Raw genomic sequence first — 19,290 nt, forward strand, 5'->3', positions numbered from 1 at the left:
CCAAGTTTGTTTCTTTATTGATGCATCGCCTGTTATTGGTCTATCTTACAGCTATGTACCAATATACGCCGAAGAATTGAGAAATAGTACAAAGCAAGGACCAAAAATGTGTCATGAGTCGCCAAATTCGAGGGAAACGCACCGTAACACAGCTCAAGTGGGGAATCAATAGATGAATAAGCCGGTAAAAATGGAGATAAGGAAATACATGCGTTTGATGATTCCAAGAAAAAAAGAACAAGAAAAGGCTAGAAAGGAATTATGTCGCCAACGGTGCCATGAAGTGAAAATGGGATTGAGCAAAGACAGAAAGAGAAGACGAAGAGAAAGATTTGTACAACAAAAAGTCAAAGCATCATGTAGGCCTGAACTGAACCGACTCCAAGGCGCCAGGCATGCAGTCTGATGGTGGCCCGATATAGCTGGAAAATCGTCGCGAAACCAAATTGGTTAAGGCATAAAGATGGAAAGCTGAAGATTCATGTATGCGCCAACGTCTAGAGCAAGATATGGGGAAATGGTGTATGAGCCGGGTCACAATCGAAAGATATAATTCGTCATCATGCACAACCTGCGGATCCAGTCCCAGGCCTTACGCATGGTGAAGTAGGATTTCGAGCATGTAGGCCAGCCTAGTCGGGCAAGGAAATGGGATGTTGGTGGATACCAGCGTAATGGAATATCGCTGGTGAAAACTCTATAGAGGATGTTGTTTAGATCTGTATCGGGGACAGTGGGGGGCCGAGTTCGGGAAGCTGTGATATGCTTCTCGTATGTGAGGTCTCAATGTTCTTTGGTTTTTGTTTGCGGTTCTTCGGTACTTCGGGACGCGGTGGCTCTTCTTCCTGTCCTAGTTGGCTACTACCGGAAGAAACAGCTCTTTCGTCGCTCTGTGGAGCTTGATAAGGATGCTGGGGTTGCTGGCTTTGCTGGCTTTGTTGAGGTTGTTGAACTTGCTGACAATCGTGGACTGCCTCATCCTTCTCCTGGGCCGCCTTTTCCTTTTCATCCAATTCCTTCTCAATCTGAAGGTATTCTTTCTCTGTCCAGCAGCCTTGCCAGCAGTTCTTCCAGTCGCAGACCAGGAAGTGGAAGCAGAATGCATCAATTTTCATGCAAGGCTGGAAGCAAATGCAAAGGTTGCGGTAGTCCATTTTGTTCTGGTCGACATAGGAGTGCAGGAGGTTGAGGTGGCAAGTGATGGCAAAAAGAAGGTAATAGTTATAAGGCGGCAATTTGGAAAGTTCATCTTTCAGCATTTGTGGCGCAGTCGTCGCACCCTCGCATTTCTCAGCAATTAAGGCTTGTGTCTCCTTGGGGAAGAGCTCATCTGGCAATTCACGAAGCCAAGCCTTGAACATCGAGCCAATAGTGTTGATATCGTAAAGGTCTGGCACATCGAAAAGGTTGATGTCAAGTTCTGTATGGAAACGTCAGACTCGATGTGAGAGAACCAGGGTTTGCAAAAGAAAGGTACCTGTATCGAAACGTCTTTGCCAATGCTTCACCTCTTTCCCACTTCCCGGGACTCGGTAGAGTCCCTCTTCCTCACACCCCTTGAAATTGAGGTAGCTAGCACGTCGTTAGCACATCTATTTCAGACATACAGGTTCGTGATTTGTCTTACTCGACGCAGCGGTAAGGTAGAGCAGGCATCCAGAACTCGGTTTTGTCTCGACAATCTTCAAGTCGCTTTGCGATACGAGTCCGTCTTGCCTGCTGTATCAGTGGCAGATTGATGACTGAGCAAACATAATTGTCGTCATTCACGAGCTCCCGCTCATTCGTGCTCCCGCTTCTGGTAATCTTGCCGAAAAAACCCTTCCCAGCCTTGCCGATACGATCAGCGGCACCACTTGATGATTGTTTGAGGTTATTGAATAGCGCAGCAGATGCGCCTGACACCTGACTTAGTGAGGCGGAGGGAACCATCGATCCCGCATAGTATTTATCTTTACGCATGTGACCGTTGTGATATTCCGTGGGACGGTCGGCGGTATAACTGCGAGCCGTAGGATTCCCCGCTGTTTTGATTCCGCGCTCATGACGTGAGGCAGACTTCGGGGGCTCTTGCACCTCCCTGCGGGTGTTTTCTTCGAGCCTCATCAGGCTGGTAGATGGGCGCCGATTCGCTATCCTGTTCATAGAGGAGTCGTCCAGCCTAATCGAGCGGGAGCGAGAGAGGAGATTTGCGAAGCGCGGCTTATTCTTCTTGGCTAGGTTGAAGGCCTCCGATTCCGTGCCCACTTTCTTCACCTCTGTTGGTTGGGGACACTTCTCCTCAGCGCGGTCACCACCTATTGAATGGGCTTGTCAATGCCTGAAACAGACCTATGGCTGGTCGGATTCACTTACGACTCTCTTCTTGAGTTGCTCGCTCAATAGCACCTGGCAGATCAGGAGTCGATTCGTAAAATTTCGTTGAGATCTGGGTTTTGCGGTCCCTGGAACTGCCGCGGCTCTTGGGCTTTTCGCCCGAATTCCCTGAGCTATCCGACCGTTGGGCCCTATGTGATGACTTTGGTGCTTTGAGGTTCGCAAAGAAAGAGCGTGACTGATCACGCGTGTGCTTAGGGGTGTCTTTCGGGGAAGGAGGATACTGGGGTATAGCCGTGATACCCGGAGTAGCTGGTTCCGCAGGAGCAATACCCGGAGAGGCCGCTGGGAATGTAGGGCTGCTCGACTTGCTGTTCGAATCTTGTGTGACGGGTCTGATAGTGGCCCCTTTGAAAAAGGGCGAGCTCGATGATGACTTGGGGGAACGGGGTGTCAGGGGACTTGGCCCCTCGGAGCTTTGGGCACCGGGCGTCAGTGGAGACGAGATCTTCGCATCCGCCTGCAGAGTGGAAGTGCTTAGATCTAAATTCGGAACAGTGGACTGTCTCGATGGCATCGTAAGTGTCAATCGCGGGTCAGCAGGTGACCCTGAATAGCTGAACCGGGAACACGGTCTGGGCTGAGGAAAAATGATAGTACGTCAAGGATCGGCTGCGACACCAAGTGGACGATGAAAAAGGGCCTAGCGGCGAAAACAGGTTAGCATCCATAAGGTTTCATGAATTGTGCTAAATTTGGATATGATTCGGCTCCCGGCAAAGCTCCTGATTCTAGAACTTACTCCTTTTCAAATAGAGAGCCACGCAGAATTGGTCTCGGGGAGCATAAATATCCTAGCGCTCCCTTGGCAAAAGAAATGCGAATACCCGATATTTGAGTAGGTGTATGAATTCTGATAAGGAAATGATTGGAACCGGACCAGCCTTGGCCAATATTTCCGGATATGGTGGACTCGCGGAGCACAGTTGAAGAAGGGGGTTGTTGCTTTTCTGCAAGGATATGTCGGGGCGATAGTTCTAATGTAGAGTCGCATAGTGGTCAGCAAGATGAAAGATTAAGACGCGTTCTTGAGAGGACCACGACAGGGGAGACAGTGCACTGATACAGGATCGTGGGTAGGGATCAGTTGGATAGAGATAGTACACCCCAAGACCATTGAAACACCATTGCTCCAGGAACAGCCAGCAGTCTCAGGGCAAATGAGCTGTCTTGAGGGGAGGAGATAGTGGACAGTCGTTTGAGGATTCGACTCAAATAAGAAAAGAAAAATAAGTCACCACACACATACCAGATTGCGCCGCCCCTCATGTTAGATGGAGACTCCCCCTCCGGTTGTTACTTATCCCCTCCACAACAATTTTGACCGAACAGCGATGCGAACTGTTGCTTCTGGTGACTTAATGCGGTGACAGAGGTTTAGTAAATAGACGCTCGCCTAAGAATCTCGATTTGTGTGTCTGAGCGGTGTTGAAGAGGGCGGTCGGCGTACCAAGGGGACGAGTAGGTGTCGGCGAATTTGCTAGCTAATCCTAAAGCGATAATGAAGATGCTAAAAATGATAAAAATAAAGGAACAGGAACAGGGAAAGAGAAGAACAAAGAATTTCCGTCCGCTTGACGGGTTTCCCGAAGAAGTGGTAATAGCGATCAAAGAAACACGAGAGCGCGAGTCCACACGGTGTTGGAGGTGTTCAGACTTGAATGTCGCAGCGACGACACATTCCTGGACGGTGTTATGCAAGCGCGGCTGTGTGTCAGGCTAAGAAGCCTCCGTTTTTTTAAGGGGGGGGTCGGTAGTGGAGATAGCGTTGCAAGGCTCCGGAATAGTTACTGGGTGGCTTCAGAGTGGTTATGGGATTATGAAAAGCCTATCTTTTTAGTGCACAGACAACCAGATAGCAGATGGATGGATGCCCTTGGATTCTGGGAAGGGAATAAAAATAATAATGGGAAAAAAAAAAAGGATAGTGGATAACGTCTGTAATTGAAACAGGTAAGGACAGCTTAGCATGGCACTCCCTTCCTGAAGAATGAATGCTGAAGAGGTTCTCTTACTGATAGATAGTACTTTCAAAATCCAAGTAACAGCCAGATATTGGCAGGCAATAGATAAAAATCCAAAATAAAATTGAAATTTAAGAAAAATATCAATGAAGGATTGATGAAGCACCCTAAACCAAATTTGAGGGATAGAGGTTAAAAAGGGAAAGGAACTCGTGGCTGGTACCAGGAGGATGACGTTGATCCAACCCACGTATTGATGGGTTAACATCTGCAATAGTCACCGAAATACCCAAGTACCTTACAGCTGGGGGAGAGAGGGGGGGCAAAATGGAAAGGTTAAACTTCCCATGGTGAGAAAATCGAGAGGCTGTCCGAAAGGAAAGTCAAATCCACATTAGAAACTAACTCATGACTACAAAGTATGTTGCTACATTATTCACAGCTATTTCAGTACTATCGAGAAGCAAGACAAGAGGCAAGAGAAGAAGACAGAAAAAAAAGGTTTTGGAAGATTCAGTAATTTTGTTGTGTAGGTAGAATATACAAAGTGTAGTTAGTTATCTTTCGTGCCTGTCGGGTTGCCCCTGAACACGCTACTGCGCAATAACCCTTGTGATGATGGCCACCCCGGGCTGCAATGGCCACCTCCTGCGTGGACGGAGTACAGGCCATTGGGATATACACCGAAAGATCGGGAGGACCCATCCAAACACTCGCAGCGGTGACAATGACTGGCCAGAAAAGATCGGGTCTGGCAGTTGGTGCCTTGGGCGGGATGATGCATGCCCGGTCTAAGAGACAGCCATTGCGACCGTGGATTGGCCAACCAAGGACATTTGGACGGGGCTTCAGTCGCAGGGCCAAATCAGAAGCACCCGGGACACATGAGTACCTGACGCGGAGGCCCATCACAGCATTTGAGTGGCACCTTATCTGGCTGCTTAGTATGCAGTAGTCTAAGAGTCTTATGGCACTAAAAGTATTGTGTCGGCTCCGCAGACGGCCCCCATTCTTGAGTAGGTTATTCCCGAAGTCTTCATGGTGAGAAAAAACTTTTTGGTGTCTTTGTTCACAATTTGTTTGACTGTATAAAATGAGTATTAACGTCTGAATATTGAACCTTCCAGCAAGTGGTCTGATTCTTGAAGCTGTATGGGGTAGTCAACCATGGTTCAGTCAAGACAAATTTGATACAGTCAGTGGGGATGATAGGGAAAAGAGGAAATAATGCGTACTCGGTGCCTGGATAGTGTACCCCGTACCTAGGTACTACTGACTTCCTAGGCACCGTTGAACGAATAAATAATGGTTATCATTGTCTTATTGCCCCGCTTTACCAATGACATTTATAGCACCGAATGTCTACACTTTCTGGTTGTGCCTCTCTTGTAGTACGGTACATTCCGGATGGCTAAATATAGACAAGGGGAAGGAAAAAGAAAGCCAGAGAGCACTGGGGCAGGTTTACAACCCTGGAACTGTCATTTGGAAATTGCGCTGCTTCTGTAAGCAATGCTGGACTGAAAACAAAACATACTTTGGCGCTTCCATGTGTGAAGTATATTCCGGTAGTTCCACGGGGCATTATACGCTGCCACAGGGAGCACGCGGCTTCCCACCTCTGGTGGTCTAGCGCTTCGTTACAGTGGTGGAGAAGTCAACTCAACCCTTCCGGTTAGCAAAGGTAGCGTGCTCCCCCTACGGCTTTAGTACTCCAGGACAATCTGCTGCTTTTGACATAAATGGGACTCATCATTAATGTGGACTCCTGAGGGTCATGCACCTCATGGCACTTATGCGGAAGCGTTATGAGCGTTACCCGTTTAGCGATTTCTGCCTGGAGCCTAGAGGGTACTAGATTAGAAAATATTTAGATAGATACATATAGTAGTATCTAGACTAGTCAACGGCATTGTTACACGTGGGACAGTGGAAGACTCATATGACTACTACTACTACGCCTACGCCATACCGAGTCAATAGCCCGGCACTACGTAATTGTGCCTAGCTAATACTATCGGAGTAGAAGAGACAGAACCCACATTCCCCATCCATACCTGCAGTTCTGCACCTTAGTGCCCATCATCATCACAAGGATCACTCTGCGCTAGGTAGAAACTTCGATACTACCTGCCTACCTTGGACTTACGTGCATTTGACAAATTTGATAGACATTGCCACCAACTTACTTTGTACTTGTGCCAGAGTGGGACGCGGGAGCCCGGCCTCCATGGCATGGGCACAAGGGCCAGCCACCGAACATTTCTGAGAGAGCAGGGACCCAGGGGCAAGCAGTCTTTGGCGCTCAGGGGTTTCACACCGCTGTCCGTGGGAGACGGCGATCCTGCCCTAAACGCCAGGCTGAAACAATGGGCCCCGCTTTTTGGCCCAGCAGCTTACCCGGTGGCGTTTAATCACGTGATGGTCAGCCCTCCCCTCTCGTCGCCAACCGCCGACCACCACACACACACACACCTTTTCCCGAAGCTTGCTTTTTTTTTACCCTCCCAGCTTCCCGAGTCGTCCACGACTAACCTCCAAAGACACCTCATACTAACCTCACCTGCAGTGAGGGGGAACACGTGCAGCGGTTGCCTCCCTTGACGACCCTGTGTTTGCCACCCCCAAAGCTTTAAACCTGCTTCTCCGCCTTGATCGCCCTTGTGTTAGCAGGCACAAGCTTCGTGGCCTTGGTCAGGACAACACTTAAGGCTGCCGCTCTAGCGCCGGCAAGAAGCTCCTGACTAGTCAAAGCTCAACCACTAATTACACTGCTTTCAGCGATCCGGTTACAGAAATGTCCTTAGTTTCGGGTCCTGGTAGGGCTGCTGGGATCGAATCCAGCTTGAATCTTAGTGTCGAAAGACATGTGGATTACATCAAGAACTTGGACAGCGTGCGTCAATTCTTACTATAACCATGGTTCTTCTCTTGATGATGGGGAAGATGGTTGACAGGTGATGCTAGAGGAGGGATGAGCTAGAATATTGGCTTACAGAACACCTTCGCCTGAATGGGGTGTATTGGGGCTTGACAGCTCTACATCTCCTTGGCCGTCCCGATGTCCTTCCTCGTGAAGATACCATCGATTTTGTTCTCTCGTGTCAACGGGAGAATGGCGGCTTCGGGGCAGCTCCGGGCCATGATGCACACATGCTGTACACAGTATCGGCAGTGCAAATTCTCGTAACCCTGGACGCGGTGGATGAGCTGGAGAAGCGCGGTCTAGGAGGAAAAGAGAAGGTTGGCTCTTTCATCGCAGGGCTACAGGACAAAGACACTGGCGCTTTCATGGGCGATGAATGGGGTGAGAGAGATACACGCTTTCTGTATGGCGCGTTTAATGCACTCTCCCTTCTTGGGCTTCTTCATACAGTCGATGTGCCCAAAGCCATTTCCTATGTCCAACAGTGTGAGAACTTGGACGGCGGCTATGGCATCCAGCCTGGAGCTGAGTCACATGCTGGTCAAATCTTCACATGCGTAGGAGCTCTGGCAATCGCCGGACGACTGGACTTGGTAAACAAGGACCGTCTTGGAGGTTGGCTCAGCGAAAGACAGGTCGAAAATGGTGGTCTGAATGGAAGGCCCGAGAAACTGCCTGATGCATGCTATAGCTGGTGGGTTGGTGCTAGCTTGGCTATGATCGACAAACTCCACTGGATTGATAGTGGCAAGCTTTCTGCTTTCATCTTGCGCTGTCAGGTATGTTATCCCTTCGCCATGGCCTTGCATGCATGGCACTGACGCAATCAAGGATTCGGAGGCTGGGGGTATCGGAGACAGGCCAGGCAGCATGGTTGATGTGTTTCATACCCATTTTGCCATTGCCGGTTTGAGCCTGTTGAAGTTCAGTGGCATCCAAGAAGTAGATCCGGTTTAGTGAGTTATGCAAACCTGCGCAACGCAGTGGTGCGGATAGCTAACTTTCTTGTTTAGTTGTATGCCGAAGGCAATTACACAGAAATATCTTCAACGGTAATCTTTGGCTGTATGATGACATCACCCTTTGAGTACTGTTTTTTGACGTAGGCCTTACCTCCTGCAATCTAATAACCCGTTTTTCTTTATCTCCATGGATTATGGGATACAAGGCAGGAGAAGAGTGATTGGCACTGTGACTTATTTCCGCTTCATACCCCCTCACAATAGCCTTATGGAAAGGCTGTTAAGACACAGTGGTACATGAATCGTAATCATAGTCAAGATATACAGTAGCTAGTTGATCAACACGGAAGAGTATGAAATATGTATCATCCTTGGAGTTGACTGATAAAGGTGTGGAAGAAATTACTAGTATTTATGTACTAGTAGCCTTGACTTACATCCAACGCTCTTCTAGGATGCCAGATGCTAAATGCATCCCGTCCAATTTGTCTGCAAACAGAAAAAGGCCATGGCCATCATAACATTTACTAGTCATGTACTAGCAAACGTCTATCTCTACTAAGGTGGCATTGGTCGATTCGTGCTCCTTTCCTTAGTTACTGCTACTCGATTATTCATATAAAAGCAAACAGCCTTCTTCAACAGATACCGGTGAATATAATGAATAGTACTACTAGTATTGAAGCCCGAGCTCCGAAAACGGCCGAGAGATATATATAGTCAGTAGTGGTCGTGGGTTATAGTTGAATAAGTGGTACTACTTGGTCTGCTGAGTAGTTGGCTTCTAGTATTCTAGTACTAGGACGTACTAGGTTATAGGACACATATAGGATGCTAAACTGGCTTACAATTAGGCTTCTCACTCTGTTTGCAACGGAGCCATGAATTGTATCATCCATACTAGAACAGTGTATCATACATGAATACGTTTTCCGTGTTTATACTGAAGTATTGCTTCCCACCCACCCACATAAATGAAACTGGTAACTACTACTTACTAACCAAGGTCTACTTTTATATCTATTATGTAGTGGCGTCGCTTAACGAGTCCCCAATAGTAGAAAATGTGCAAATGATATGAGGGTCAACTACTATGATCGATCGCGTGGTCTACTAGTAGTATCTGCTCCCCTGCCCGTATTAATACTTGCCTGCCTGGAGAAAGCTGGCCTTGGTAGCTCTTTCTCTAGTTGTGAATTGACAGCGAAGGAGAGTCAGCCGGGCAGGTCCCCCATCTTGTAACGCCTTATCTTCTAAAGATTCTCATCCTTTCCTTCCAAGGCCGGAATACCACATCTGTTGTTGAGAGAATCTCCTCCTTGTTGTTTCCTTCGATATCTCTTCCAAGATTCGGCGCTGGACCCTCTTACACCCCTTTCCAAAATGGATGCAGCTGCACTTTTGTGCAATATCTGTCCCAAGCGGCCCACATTCAGCGATGCATCGCACTTGCTTACCCATATCTCGTCAAAGGCACACTTGTCCCACTATTTCAAACTTCAAGTACGCAGTCATCAAGAGCAGCATGCAGTGGCCTTGCTACGTGAATATGACAGATGGTATAAGAGAAACAACTTAGCAAAGTTGCTTTCGGATCGGATGTCCTCGAAAGAAGCCCGCAAGAAAAAAATACAAGAAAAATCATATACGGAGAGCGAGACTGATAATGCTACAGTGCCAGTATCCACTGCAAGTCCTTCATCCCAGAACCCACTCCCTGATTATCTGGACCCACGTCTCTCTCGCTCATATGTCATTGAAGACGAGGCTGAGGACACAAACACGCCATACTCTTCAGCCAATGCCGCTCCTAGTGACCCGTCTTATAATCTCATGCATACTTACCCTGGATTAGAAGACCACTCGTTGGCCTCAGTAGCCTCTCCGACAAAGACAGCACAGAATTCATGCAACCTCTGGAAGCAAGAACAAATGCAAAGGGCGGAAGACGAGGACATTCCGGTGCAAACTGCATTTTACTGGGCAAAGGCACCGGACAACGAAGCAGACGTGGCCCCCCAGCCATCCGGCCAATACGGCTGTGATCCATTTATCGACGACAACGAGAATGACAGTATTTATTTTCCCGCCACAAATGAGATGGAGAAGGAAAGAGTAGATGAAATAGCCAGACTCAAGGGTGTGCTGTGGCCTGGAATGGATATCTTTGACTCGGCTACCGAACAGATGAGACGCAGACGCAATCAGAAGAAGGATGAAAGTATCTTGAAGCTCATGGAGAAGACGTCCCTTTGCGTGGAGCCCACAGAGCTCGTCTTTTCCCCTACCGGAATTTTACGGAAGCAGCGTGTGATCTCAGGTAATGTTGAGGACAGCAGCCCCCTCAAAGGGGAGACGCCCATTCCCAAACGTCGAGTAAACCGTCCCAAAAGGGTCCTCTCTCAAGTTGACCCTAACATCCAACGTGGACAAAGTAGGAAGCGAACTAGAAGGACCACCAAGCGCAATGGAAACTTGGTGGATAGAGATACAAGAGGAAGAGATATAGAGTTCCCGAAGGCATCCCTAGGGCCCCAGCGGCTGCTTCGCTATGGCAGTCGCGAGGATGATATGGACGAATTTGAATTGTCTTTCAAAGGGACTAAGCTCAAACCTCGTACCGGATTTACAATCTTTCACGATGGACCAAATCAGTACATTGCCGGTTCTACGGATTCTCACTGTGGCGATGGAACTTATTCTGTGGCGTCGGCTTCCTCTCATCCTCTATACCTCCTGAAAGATTTCACACTTCATCATGATGCTTATCCACTATCACCTGGTGACCAATCTTCTGCAGTGGCTGGACGGGCGCATGGTCTGACCATGGACAAGGAGAACATTGAACCACTCCTGGATATTCGTGGCCGCATTGATCCTTTGATGGACTGGCATGCCCCTTCTCTCACGGAGCATGTAACCGGCGAAATCTGTTACCCACCACAGTACTTTTTCAGAGATCCTCGACCAGTTGGCTTCAGATCATTCGATAACCAGGAAAGCCCCACTGGATACTCATATAACCCTTTGGCCGTTTCACTCCCCGGGTTGCCCGTTGACGATGGTCCAATGTATAGTCCAAAACCAGAACATAGACCGAACAACCAGTATGAACCACTGCTTGGCTCACCCGAGTCAACAATTTCGGACGTTGATGAAAGCGAGTTTGGCCGACTTTACCTGGACGGGAGCTCGTTCTAAGCTCTGGTCTTTGCCGGTGTTCTTTGAGTCCAGTTCCTGCGGGTCGAACCATTTCTTTATACGGCCCTTGCTCGATATTGATAGCCTTTAGACCCTAAAGTGACATTGCTTTGTAGCATGCCTTGCATTCGACTTATATACAAGCAATCCCGTTATGTGGTATGGATACTTGGGTGGTTAGCACTGCATTGGGGTCAACCTTCGGTGGTAGCTGCTATACATTGACTGTCAGACGACGCCCCTCGACACTGCATACTAGTATGCTATTATGTATAAGAACGCCAAACACGTTATGCTTACTTTAAAATGGAGACAGAAAAGGATAGACAAAGTGTATACTTTGATGCCTCGAAGTAACTCGGTAAATACATATGCCTCAGGCATAAATGCTTATATCATCCTCAATTAAGGCCATTACGCGTGACGGGCGTGACGGAGCTCCTCCACGCGTCGAGGTCATCGAGCCGCGGACACGCATTTGACGCTAAGGCCAATTCTTTGGCTCCGGAATCCGTTTGATGCGATTCTTTGATGCATGACATATGAATTCAGATATCCTAGGTTGTTTTTGGACGTCTAGGCTGCGACCAGCAGGCGCTACCGCTACCGCGAACCCTTTCCCCTCGGTGTCCTTATAGTGTTAGGATATTTTGCCTCGGCGATTGCCGGTGGTTTCGACCACAAGGAGAAAATGCCCCTTCCCTCATCACAGAATTCTTCGTCACCGGGGGTGAAGCGGAAACAGTCAACGCTCGCGAGCTTCTTCACGAAGAAACCACAAACAGCCCAGCAAGCTTCAGTCAATGTCGTTGAAGAGAAAAGCCCAGCTGCAACTTTTGATAAAGCGGACAATCAGGAACGAGCGGCAAAGAAAGATAAAGCCCTGACCGATGATGAGGAGGATGACATAGTCGCACCGGCTCCTAAAAGAGTTAGAACGAACGGCCTTTATCCCGCAAGCAGAGAAGAGATTCCGAAGTCAACATCAACTACAGAGCGACCCCCGGCCCTGACCAGTAGCCAAAGAACTGAAAGATTTAAGTTCAGCAGCTCACCAGCGGTGAATACTGGAGTGGAAGGGTCACAGGCGGCAGTTGAACTCGAGGCTGGACAAAGACAGAAGGAGAGAGAAGAGTTACACCACAAGTTCGTTCGGAAGTTGGGTGGCGCGGACTGCCTCATTGGCATTGGTAGAAATGCCATTAGCGAAGCTACGCCCGAAGAGGGTGCTGAGCCTGAAGATGAGGAGGAAGCAGCACCACCCCCTCCTGCTAAGGGCAAAGCTGCTGCGAAGAAAGGCGGAAGCAAGCTCACTCCAATGGAGAAGCAGGTCATCGACATAAAGCGCAAGCATATGGATACAGTCCTAGTAGTTGAAGTTGGCTATAAGTTCCGATTCTTTGGTGAAGATGCGAGGGTCGCCGCAAAGGAATTGTCTATTGTCTGTATCCCAGGGAAACTGAGATTTGACGAACGTAAGTATGGTTCCGTCGCCTCCTTCTCACATCCTGCTTGAGCAGTTCGTGCCTAACGTGGTCTTGTCAAATCTAGATCCTTCTGAAGCACACCTCGATCGTTTCGCCTCCGCTAGCATACCAGTCCACAGATTACATGTACATGTAAAGCGCCTCGTTGCTGCAGGTCATAAGGTCGGCGTTGTGAGACAAATAGAGACCGCTGCTTTGAAAGCAGCGGGCGACAACCGTAACGCGCCCTTCGTGCGCAAACTCACCAATTTGTACACCAAGGGTACCTACATTGACGATGCGGAGGGCTTAGGAGGGCCTATGCCTGCAGCATCTGGCGGCGCCTCACCAGCAACCGGCTACTTGCTATGCATAACTGAAACAAATGCAAAGGGCTGGGGCAATGACGAGAAGGTTCAAGTGGGAATTGTTGCTGTCCAGCCAGCTACAGGAGACATAGTCTATGACGATTTTGAAGATGGGTTCATGAGAAGCGAGATCGAAACGAGGTTGCTGCATATTGCACCCTGTGAGCTTTTGATCGTTGGCGAGCTTTCCAAGGCTACGGAGAAGCTCGTTCAGCATCTTTCTGGCAGCAAGTTGAACGTCTTCGGGGACAAGACCCGCGTGGAAAGAGTACTTAAGTCGAAAACTGCCGCCGCAGAGTCACACAGCCACGTCTCCAGCTTTTATGCAGGAAAAATGAAGACGGCCAGTGCTGCAGATGACGCGCAGGCGAGTAGCCTACTTCAGAAGGTGCTCAATCTGCCAGAGCAAGTGACCATTTGCCTCTCGTCCATGATCGAGCACATGAAAGAGTACGGCTTGGAATATGTTTTCGAGTTGACAAAATACTTCCAACACTTTTCCTCCCGATCACACATGCTTCTGAATGGGAACACTCTCATGAGCCTTGAGATCTACCAAAATCAAACGGACCATACGACTAAAGGCAGTCTCTTCTGGACGCTTGATCGGACGCAAACGCGGTTCGGACAGCGCATGCTCCGGAAATGGGTCGGACGTCCTCTGCTAGACAAGTCGAGGCTGGAGGAGAGGGTGAACGCCGTCGAAGAGCTGAAGAATTCAGAAAAGACGGTAATGGTAGAGCGGCTCAAGGGTCTGCTTGGAAAGGTCAAGAGCGACTTGGAAAAGAGCTTGATCCGGATCTATTACGGCAAGGTTGGTTTTTCGTCTCGATAATTCTGTGCCACTTGAGTAAAGACTAATAAGATAACCAGTGTACTCGACCGGAACTCCTCACCGTTTTGCAGACGATGCAAATGATTGCGCAGGAGTTTTCTGACGTGAAATCACCTGCGGATACCGGTTTTGCATCTACTGCCATCAATGAGGCGATCACTTGTCTCCCTACGATCCTGGAAGATGTTGTAGCATTTCTGGACAAGATAAATATGCATGCTGCGAAGAGTGATGATAAATATGCCTTCTTCCGGGAAGCCGAGGAGACAGAAGATATCAGCGACCAAAAGCTCGGCATTGCAAGTGTGGAACACGAGCTAGAGGAGCATCGCTCTGTTGCTGGCCAGAAGCTTGGGAAGAAGACGGTCGAATACAAGTCTGTTGCGGGGATTGATTATTTGATTGAAGTCGAGAACAGCTCGGCTTCCATCAAACGTGTCCCTGCATCGTGGGTGAAAGTGAGCGGCACCAAGAAAGTTTCAAGGTTTCACACGCCGGAAGTCATCCAACTCATGCGACAGCGTGACCAACATAAAGAAGCGTTGGCCGCGGCGTGTGACCAGGCTTTCATATCCCTTCTCGCTGATATAGCAACCAAATACCAGCCCTTCAGGGATAGTGTGCAGGCATTGGCCACGCTTGACTGCCTGATAGCTCTGGCGACTATAGCTAGTCAACCGGGATATGTGAAGCCCGAATATACGGACCATACGTGCATCCAAGTAGACCAGGGACGTCATCCAATGGTCGAACAGCTACTGCTGGACAGCTATGTACCAAACGACATCGACCTGGACAGCGACAAGACACGCGCTCTTCTGGTTACCGGGCCCAACATGGGCGGAAAGTCCAGCTATGTACGGCAAGTAGCTCTTATTGCCATCATGGGGCAAATAGGCTCTTATGTTCCCGCGCAGTCTGCCAAGCTTGGTATGTTGGACGCTGTGTTTACACGCATGGGTGCTTTCGACAACATGCTAGCTGGCGAGTCTACCTTCATGGTCGAGCTTTCCGAAACCGCTGACATACTCAAGCAAGCGACTCCACGGTCACTTGTCATTCTGGATGAACTGGGCCGGGGTACGTCAACCCATGATGGCGTTGCAATTGCACAAGCTGTCCTTGACTACATGGTACGGTCGATTCGGAGCCTTACCCTCTTCATCACGCATTATCAACACCTCTCTTCAATGGTCCATTCCTTCGCAGACCAAGAATTACGCAACGTGCACATGCGCTTCACTGAGTCGGGTACCGGAACAGACGAAGAGATCACATTCCTCTATGAGGTAGGTGAAGGCGTGGCACACCGCAGCTACGGGCTGAATGTCGCGCGGTTAGCAAACCTGCCAGGGCCATTGCTGGACCAAGCCCGGCAGAAGAGTAAAGAATTGGAGGAGAAAATCCGCCGGCGGAAACTGGCTGGTCTTGTGACGGCCGTCGGAGAGGTCATTGAAGGCTCCAAGGATGAAAATATGATTGAGCGCCTCATCAGCAGCGCAGAGCAGCTGTAGTTGATAAGCACTTGGTGGGGAGAGAATATTATAGATTGTTACTGCCCTTTCTATCTGACATGAGCGTATTGCCGGCATTGCATTAAGAAACTGTTAGGATTTGAGACATATAAGATTTATGAATATCAATTGAATGGCTCATATAAGCGGGGCCCCCACACTGCTGTTTCCTTCATCTTATACATCTATGGCAATAATATCTACGATGGGCAACAGGTGGAATGGACATGTGTATCTTAGGCTAGGACTCACGAAATACCGGCACAAGATATAGTTGCCTTCGCAGACCGTATTCCCCTGATACCACCTACGGTCCAATTGAGCATGTTCACAAAGCTCCATCCGATTCGAGTGCATCGTGCGTACAACACGAGGGAAAAAGAAATTAAGAAAAGGGGTAATCTAGACAGAGACTTGATGAATAGAAGATCACCTCGCGCCCGTGGGATTTCAAATTTTTTTCCTTCGTTTTTTGTATTTCAGGTTGATAGCCTCGTTTTCTCTTGTTTCTCTCTTTCTCTCTATATGAAGTCCAGTAGTGCAAGGATGATTCTGGACACACAGACAGGAATGATAAGAAAAACAACAAAAGGACAACGAAGTCACAACAACCCGGATGCCGCATCAGCCCATAAGATAAGATAGTTCTTTTTTGCCTTCCCGACCTCCCAGAATCATTTCCAACGCAAGCAAGGGTACATAGCCTCGAGAGGGAAAAAGATGTTGACGAAAACTCGGAGTTGGTAAAGGAAATTAACGGAGACGGCGGGCCTCGCGTTCGGACTCGAGCAGGCAGAGGATGTCGTCGACCTTGACTGTTTGCGACGAAGAGGAGTTTAGTTAGCTTGATGTGTGCGATATATGGGTTTGGTTTGGACATGACGCAGCGACTGGTTGGTTGGCTGGCTGGCTGGACTGAATGCGATATTTCCCCGTGGAGATGAAAATAACCCGCGATACTGCTTGGTTTCCTTATTCCTTCTCTTCGATTCCTGCGTGCGTCGTGTTGGGTTTGGGAGATTCGTCCTTTTCGCTTATAGAATCGTGGATGTTGTCGATTTCCGATGCGTGCGCACTCTCATTCTTTGCCATTCTTCTCGCGGGATTTTCTCTTCGAGGGGAAATAATTCGATTCGGTCCAACCAGCGCCACCACCATAGCCGTAGAAAATATATATCATCAACTGTAATCAACGGAGAAATCGCATACCTGGGCCCTTGACGTTACGGATGATGCTGCGGGAGGTATCGTCCATGAACTCGACGCGGACCTGGGTGACACCACCACGGGATCCTAAAAAGTAAAATGCTTGTTAGAATCTGCTCTCAAGCAAAAGGTACCATCCCCACGCCGTTGCGGAAACACCGCAATTGTATATATCCAGGCGAAAGGCATCGAAATTCGGAAAATTGAGATATTCACGACGTACCGGTACGGCCGAGGACACGGGTGACCTTGACGAGCTTAGCGGGCTGCTTGGCGGAATCCATCTTGGAGTTGGGCTTGACGACAGCGAAGGACTGACGGGATGCGTGAAGATGGCGTTTGGGGGGGGTTGGCAGAAGTTGAAGCCGTTCGTGAAAATCGAGGGATTTGCGGCTTGTGTGGGTTGGGTTTCTGTTTTGGGCTAAAGGCGAGGGCTCAGGGCTAATGTGGCCTGAGCCGTCAGGCACTCACTAAAGCCTGGAATGTCAGGCTGATGATGAGGTAATCTATCCATTCTAGCCTGAAATCCTAGGCAGAAGTATCAGGCAGAGAATAACCCTGACCTTGGCTGGCCTGAGGTAAGAAATTCGGGCCCCTCCGATGACGGGGATTTCAGACTCTTTTCTGCGGCATCTTCTTCCTCTTCCTCTACGCTGCTTATTCCCCCCTCTTACTCTCTCTTACCTCTGTTTAACTCTTTATTTCTGTTCGCAATACCCTGTTTTAGGATATTCGATAGTCTCATAGATCTTGGATTTATCTCCTAATCCTTCAATTGCTCTTCTTTTTCTTCACTTGTCGTCTCCAATTTCCTTGCCGGTTTACCCCGCGCCGTTGATCGTCAGAATGGATCTCGTCAACCAGTGAGTCAATTGCCCCGTAGCAAGCATTGAACCCCACGATCACCACATGCTCGTCACCATTTGTATATATTGACTGACATTTTCCCTTACAGCCTCGAAGGAAGACTGCTCTTCGCTGTCCCCAAAAGCAAGTTCCCGCCATGACTCACTCTCCCTGACCGCAAAGCACCCCCCCAAATTGTCCAACCCACCAATGGCCCCTAAACCAAGCACCGGACTAACGCCTGCCTTGCCATGAACAGAGGGCCGTCTTCAACAAGCTACGTTGGACCTCCTGGCCGGCTGCGACATCCAGTTCCGTCGCGAAACCCGCCTGGACATCGCCCTGGTCAAGAACCTTCCTATCGCCCTCATCTTCCTTCCCGCCGCAGATATCCCCACCTTTGTCGGTGAAGGCCGTGTTGATCTTGGTATCACCGGACGCGACCAGATTGCCGAGCACGATGCGCTGCTGCCCCGCGGCGAAGTCTCGAACGTGGAGGAGGTCATGGACCTTGGCTTCGGCGCCTGCAAGCTCCAGGTGCAGGTTCCGGAGAAGGGCGACATCACTGAGGCCAAGCAGCTGATTGGCCGTAACATTGTCACCAGCTTCACTGCTCTCACTGAGCAGTTCTTTGCCAAGCTCGAGGGCAAGAGCGAGGCTGACAAGAGCGAGCTCAGCACGAAGATCAAGTACGTCGGCGGCAGTGTTGAGGCTGCTTGCGCTCTGGGCGTTGCTGACGGCATCGTTGATCTTGTTGGTAAGCTTAAAGATCCTCATTCGCAGCATTATCAGGCCAGTTAGCGACTAACTGAGTCCATAGAGTCCGGTGAGACCATGAAGGCCGCTGGTCTCAAGGCCATCGACACCGTCGTCGAGACCATCTCCGTCCTGGTCAAGTCCAAGAAGACCCAGAACCCTCTGGTTGACCTGATTGCTTCCCGTATCCGCGGTGTCATCAGTAAGTTCCTGCTTCTGCCTTCCATATCATCCGATCGGTTCGGTTAATTCGTCTCCCCTTCTCTGCAGCTGCCCAAAAATACGTCCTGTGCCAGTACAACATCCCCCGCGGAGAGTTGGCCACCGCCTCCAAGATCACCCCCGGCAAGCGCGCACCCACGGTGACCGCCCTGGAAGAAGACGGCTGGGTGGCCGTCAGCTCGATGGTCGAGAAGAAGAAGATCGCGACGGTCATGGACGACCTGACCAAGGTTGGCGCAACGGATATTCTGGTCCTGAACATCGCCAACTCGAGAACGGGTTAAGTGTGAAAGCAAAGCCTCGTTATCTTGCAATTTTCCTTTTTCTTCTCTTCATGTATAGGGCGCGTTTCTTCCTTTCTTTCTCGTTATATTTCTTGTGATCAAATATTATCGGCATTCTAGATGGTTAGACGGGTATAATCGAGTCCATGAGATACGGTTCAATGATCAGAGTACGGTAACTCTTTCCAAGAGTACTAATCAGTGTGGAGATACATTCATTGATATGATTTAATGAAAGGGTTGGTAGTGGATGACCTCAGAATCGAATGGTAGCTGAGGAAAAAAAGAAAGATATCAAGGAAAAAGAAAAACAACAGAACCTATCAGATAAAACAGGACCCCGCATATTCATTCCTGCAGGAAC

The 19,290-nt window shown here is 49.1% G+C and overlaps 7 protein-coding genes across 7 annotated transcripts; 5 read left to right on the forward strand and 2 right to left on the reverse strand.

Annotated features, from left to right (window-relative positions):
* Position 1: 1 nt before the first annotated feature.
* Positions 2-3,199, reverse strand: BDQ94DRAFT_152086 (putative Rho GTPase activator (Bem2)). The gene is made up of 5 exons (XM_026767888.1): positions 3,119-3,199; positions 2,356-3,019; positions 1,628-2,297; positions 1,478-1,572; positions 2-1,420 (listed from the first exon to the last, which is right to left on the reverse strand). Exons 2-5 carry the CDS (start codon positions 2,891-2,893, stop codon positions 714-716), a joined length of 2,010 nt encoding a protein of 669 aa, XP_026621524.1. The 5' UTR covers positions 2,894-3,019; positions 3,119-3,199; the 3' UTR covers positions 2-713.
* A 132-nt stretch (positions 3,200-3,331) lies between these two features.
* On the forward strand, positions 3,332-4,500 carry BDQ94DRAFT_152088 (uncharacterized protein). Its single transcript, XM_026767889.1, has 2 exons — positions 3,332-3,353; positions 3,626-4,500. The coding sequence occupies exon 2, from the start codon at positions 4,072-4,074 to the stop codon at positions 4,309-4,311; it is 240 nt and encodes a 79-aa protein (XP_026621525.1). The 5' UTR covers positions 3,332-3,353; positions 3,626-4,071; the 3' UTR covers positions 4,312-4,500.
* Positions 4,501-6,822: 2,322 nt separating this feature from the next.
* BDQ94DRAFT_152090 (Rab geranylgeranyltransferase subunit beta BET2) lies at positions 6,823-8,880 on the forward strand. The gene is made up of 4 exons (XM_026767890.1): positions 6,823-7,236; positions 7,308-8,045; positions 8,098-8,222; positions 8,280-8,880. The coding sequence occupies exons 1-4, from the start codon at positions 7,138-7,140 to the stop codon at positions 8,320-8,322; spliced, it is 1,005 nt and encodes a 334-aa protein (XP_026621526.1). The 5' UTR covers positions 6,823-7,137; the 3' UTR covers positions 8,323-8,880.
* Positions 8,881-9,611: 731 nt separating this feature from the next.
* On the forward strand, positions 9,612-11,429 carry BDQ94DRAFT_183534 (uncharacterized protein; the record flags this gene model as incomplete). The annotated part of the gene is made up of 1 exon (XM_026774443.1): positions 9,612-11,429. One exon carries the CDS (start codon positions 9,612-9,614, stop codon positions 11,427-11,429), a length of 1,818 nt encoding a protein of 605 aa, XP_026621527.1.
* Positions 11,430-12,034: 605 nt separating this feature from the next.
* On the forward strand, positions 12,035-15,742 carry msh3 (mismatch repair protein MSH3). The gene is made up of 3 exons (XM_026776977.1): positions 12,035-12,904; positions 12,981-14,077; positions 14,137-15,742. Exons 1-3 carry the CDS (start codon positions 12,121-12,123, stop codon positions 15,610-15,612), a joined length of 3,357 nt encoding a protein of 1,118 aa, XP_026621528.1. The 5' UTR covers positions 12,035-12,120; the 3' UTR covers positions 15,613-15,742.
* Positions 15,743-16,365: 623 nt separating this feature from the next.
* BDQ94DRAFT_162850 (40S ribosomal protein eS28) lies at positions 16,366-17,102 on the reverse strand (the record flags this gene model as incomplete). Its single annotated transcript, XM_026769622.1, has 3 exons — positions 16,366-16,427; positions 16,822-16,905; positions 17,042-17,102. The coding sequence occupies 3 exons, from the start codon at positions 17,100-17,102 to the stop codon at positions 16,366-16,368; spliced, it is 207 nt and encodes a 68-aa protein (XP_026621529.1).
* A 350-nt stretch (positions 17,103-17,452) lies between these two features.
* On the forward strand, positions 17,453-19,265 carry BDQ94DRAFT_152096 (ATP phosphoribosyltransferase). Its single transcript, XM_026767891.1, has 5 exons — positions 17,453-17,681; positions 17,774-17,808; positions 17,924-18,421; positions 18,485-18,622; positions 18,691-19,265. Exons 1-5 carry the CDS (start codon positions 17,665-17,667, stop codon positions 18,924-18,926), a joined length of 924 nt encoding a protein of 307 aa, XP_026621530.1. The 5' UTR covers positions 17,453-17,664; the 3' UTR covers positions 18,927-19,265.
* The last annotated feature ends 25 nt before the right edge of the window (positions 19,266-19,290 follow it).

Source organism: Aspergillus welwitschiae, assembly GCF_003344945.1.
Source record: "Aspergillus welwitschiae strain CBS 139.54b unplaced genomic scaffold BDQ94scaffold_45, whole genome shotgun sequence".
In the NCBI taxonomy this organism is placed as follows: Eukaryota; Fungi; Ascomycota; class Eurotiomycetes; order Eurotiales; family Aspergillaceae; genus Aspergillus; species Aspergillus welwitschiae.

Coding starts and splice junctions, on each gene's coding strand:
- BDQ94DRAFT_152086 (XM_026767888.1), bottom strand. CDS start 2,893: ATGCCATCGAGACAGTCCACTGTTCCGAATTTAGATCTAAGCACTTCC. Junction 1,573..1,627: donor CTACCTTACCGCTGCGTCGA/GTAAGACAAATC, acceptor ACGACGTGCTAG/CTACCTCAATTTCAAGGGGT. Junction 1,421..1,477: donor GCAAAGACGTTTCGATACAG/GTACCTTTCTTT, acceptor GTTTCCATACAG/AACTTGACATCAACCTTTTC.
- BDQ94DRAFT_152088 (XM_026767889.1), top strand. CDS start 4,072: ATGCAAGCGCGGCTGTGTGTCAGGCTAAGAAGCCTCCGTTTTTTTAAG.
- BDQ94DRAFT_152090 (XM_026767890.1), top strand. CDS start 7,138: ATGTCCTTAGTTTCGGGTCCTGGTAGGGCTGCTGGGATCGAATCCAGC. Junction 8,046..8,097: donor CTTTCATCTTGCGCTGTCAG/GTATGTTATCCC, acceptor GACGCAATCAAG/GATTCGGAGGCTGGGGGTAT. Junction 8,223..8,279: donor CAAGAAGTAGATCCGGTTTA/GTGAGTTATGCA, acceptor TTTCTTGTTTAG/TTGTATGCCGAAGGCAATTA.
- msh3 (XM_026776977.1), top strand. CDS start 12,121: ATGCCCCTTCCCTCATCACAGAATTCTTCGTCACCGGGGGTGAAGCGG. Junction 12,905..12,980: donor GAAACTGAGATTTGACGAAC/GTAAGTATGGTT, acceptor TGTCAAATCTAG/ATCCTTCTGAAGCACACCTC. Junction 14,078..14,136: donor TCCGGATCTATTACGGCAAG/GTTGGTTTTTCG, acceptor TAAGATAACCAG/TGTACTCGACCGGAACTCCT.
- BDQ94DRAFT_152096 (XM_026767891.1), top strand. Junction 17,809..17,923: donor GCTCTTCGCTGTCCCCAAAA/GCAAGTTCCCGC, acceptor TGCCATGAACAG/AGGGCCGTCTTCAACAAGCT. Junction 18,623..18,690: donor CCGTATCCGCGGTGTCATCA/GTAAGTTCCTGC, acceptor CCTTCTCTGCAG/CTGCCCAAAAATACGTCCTG.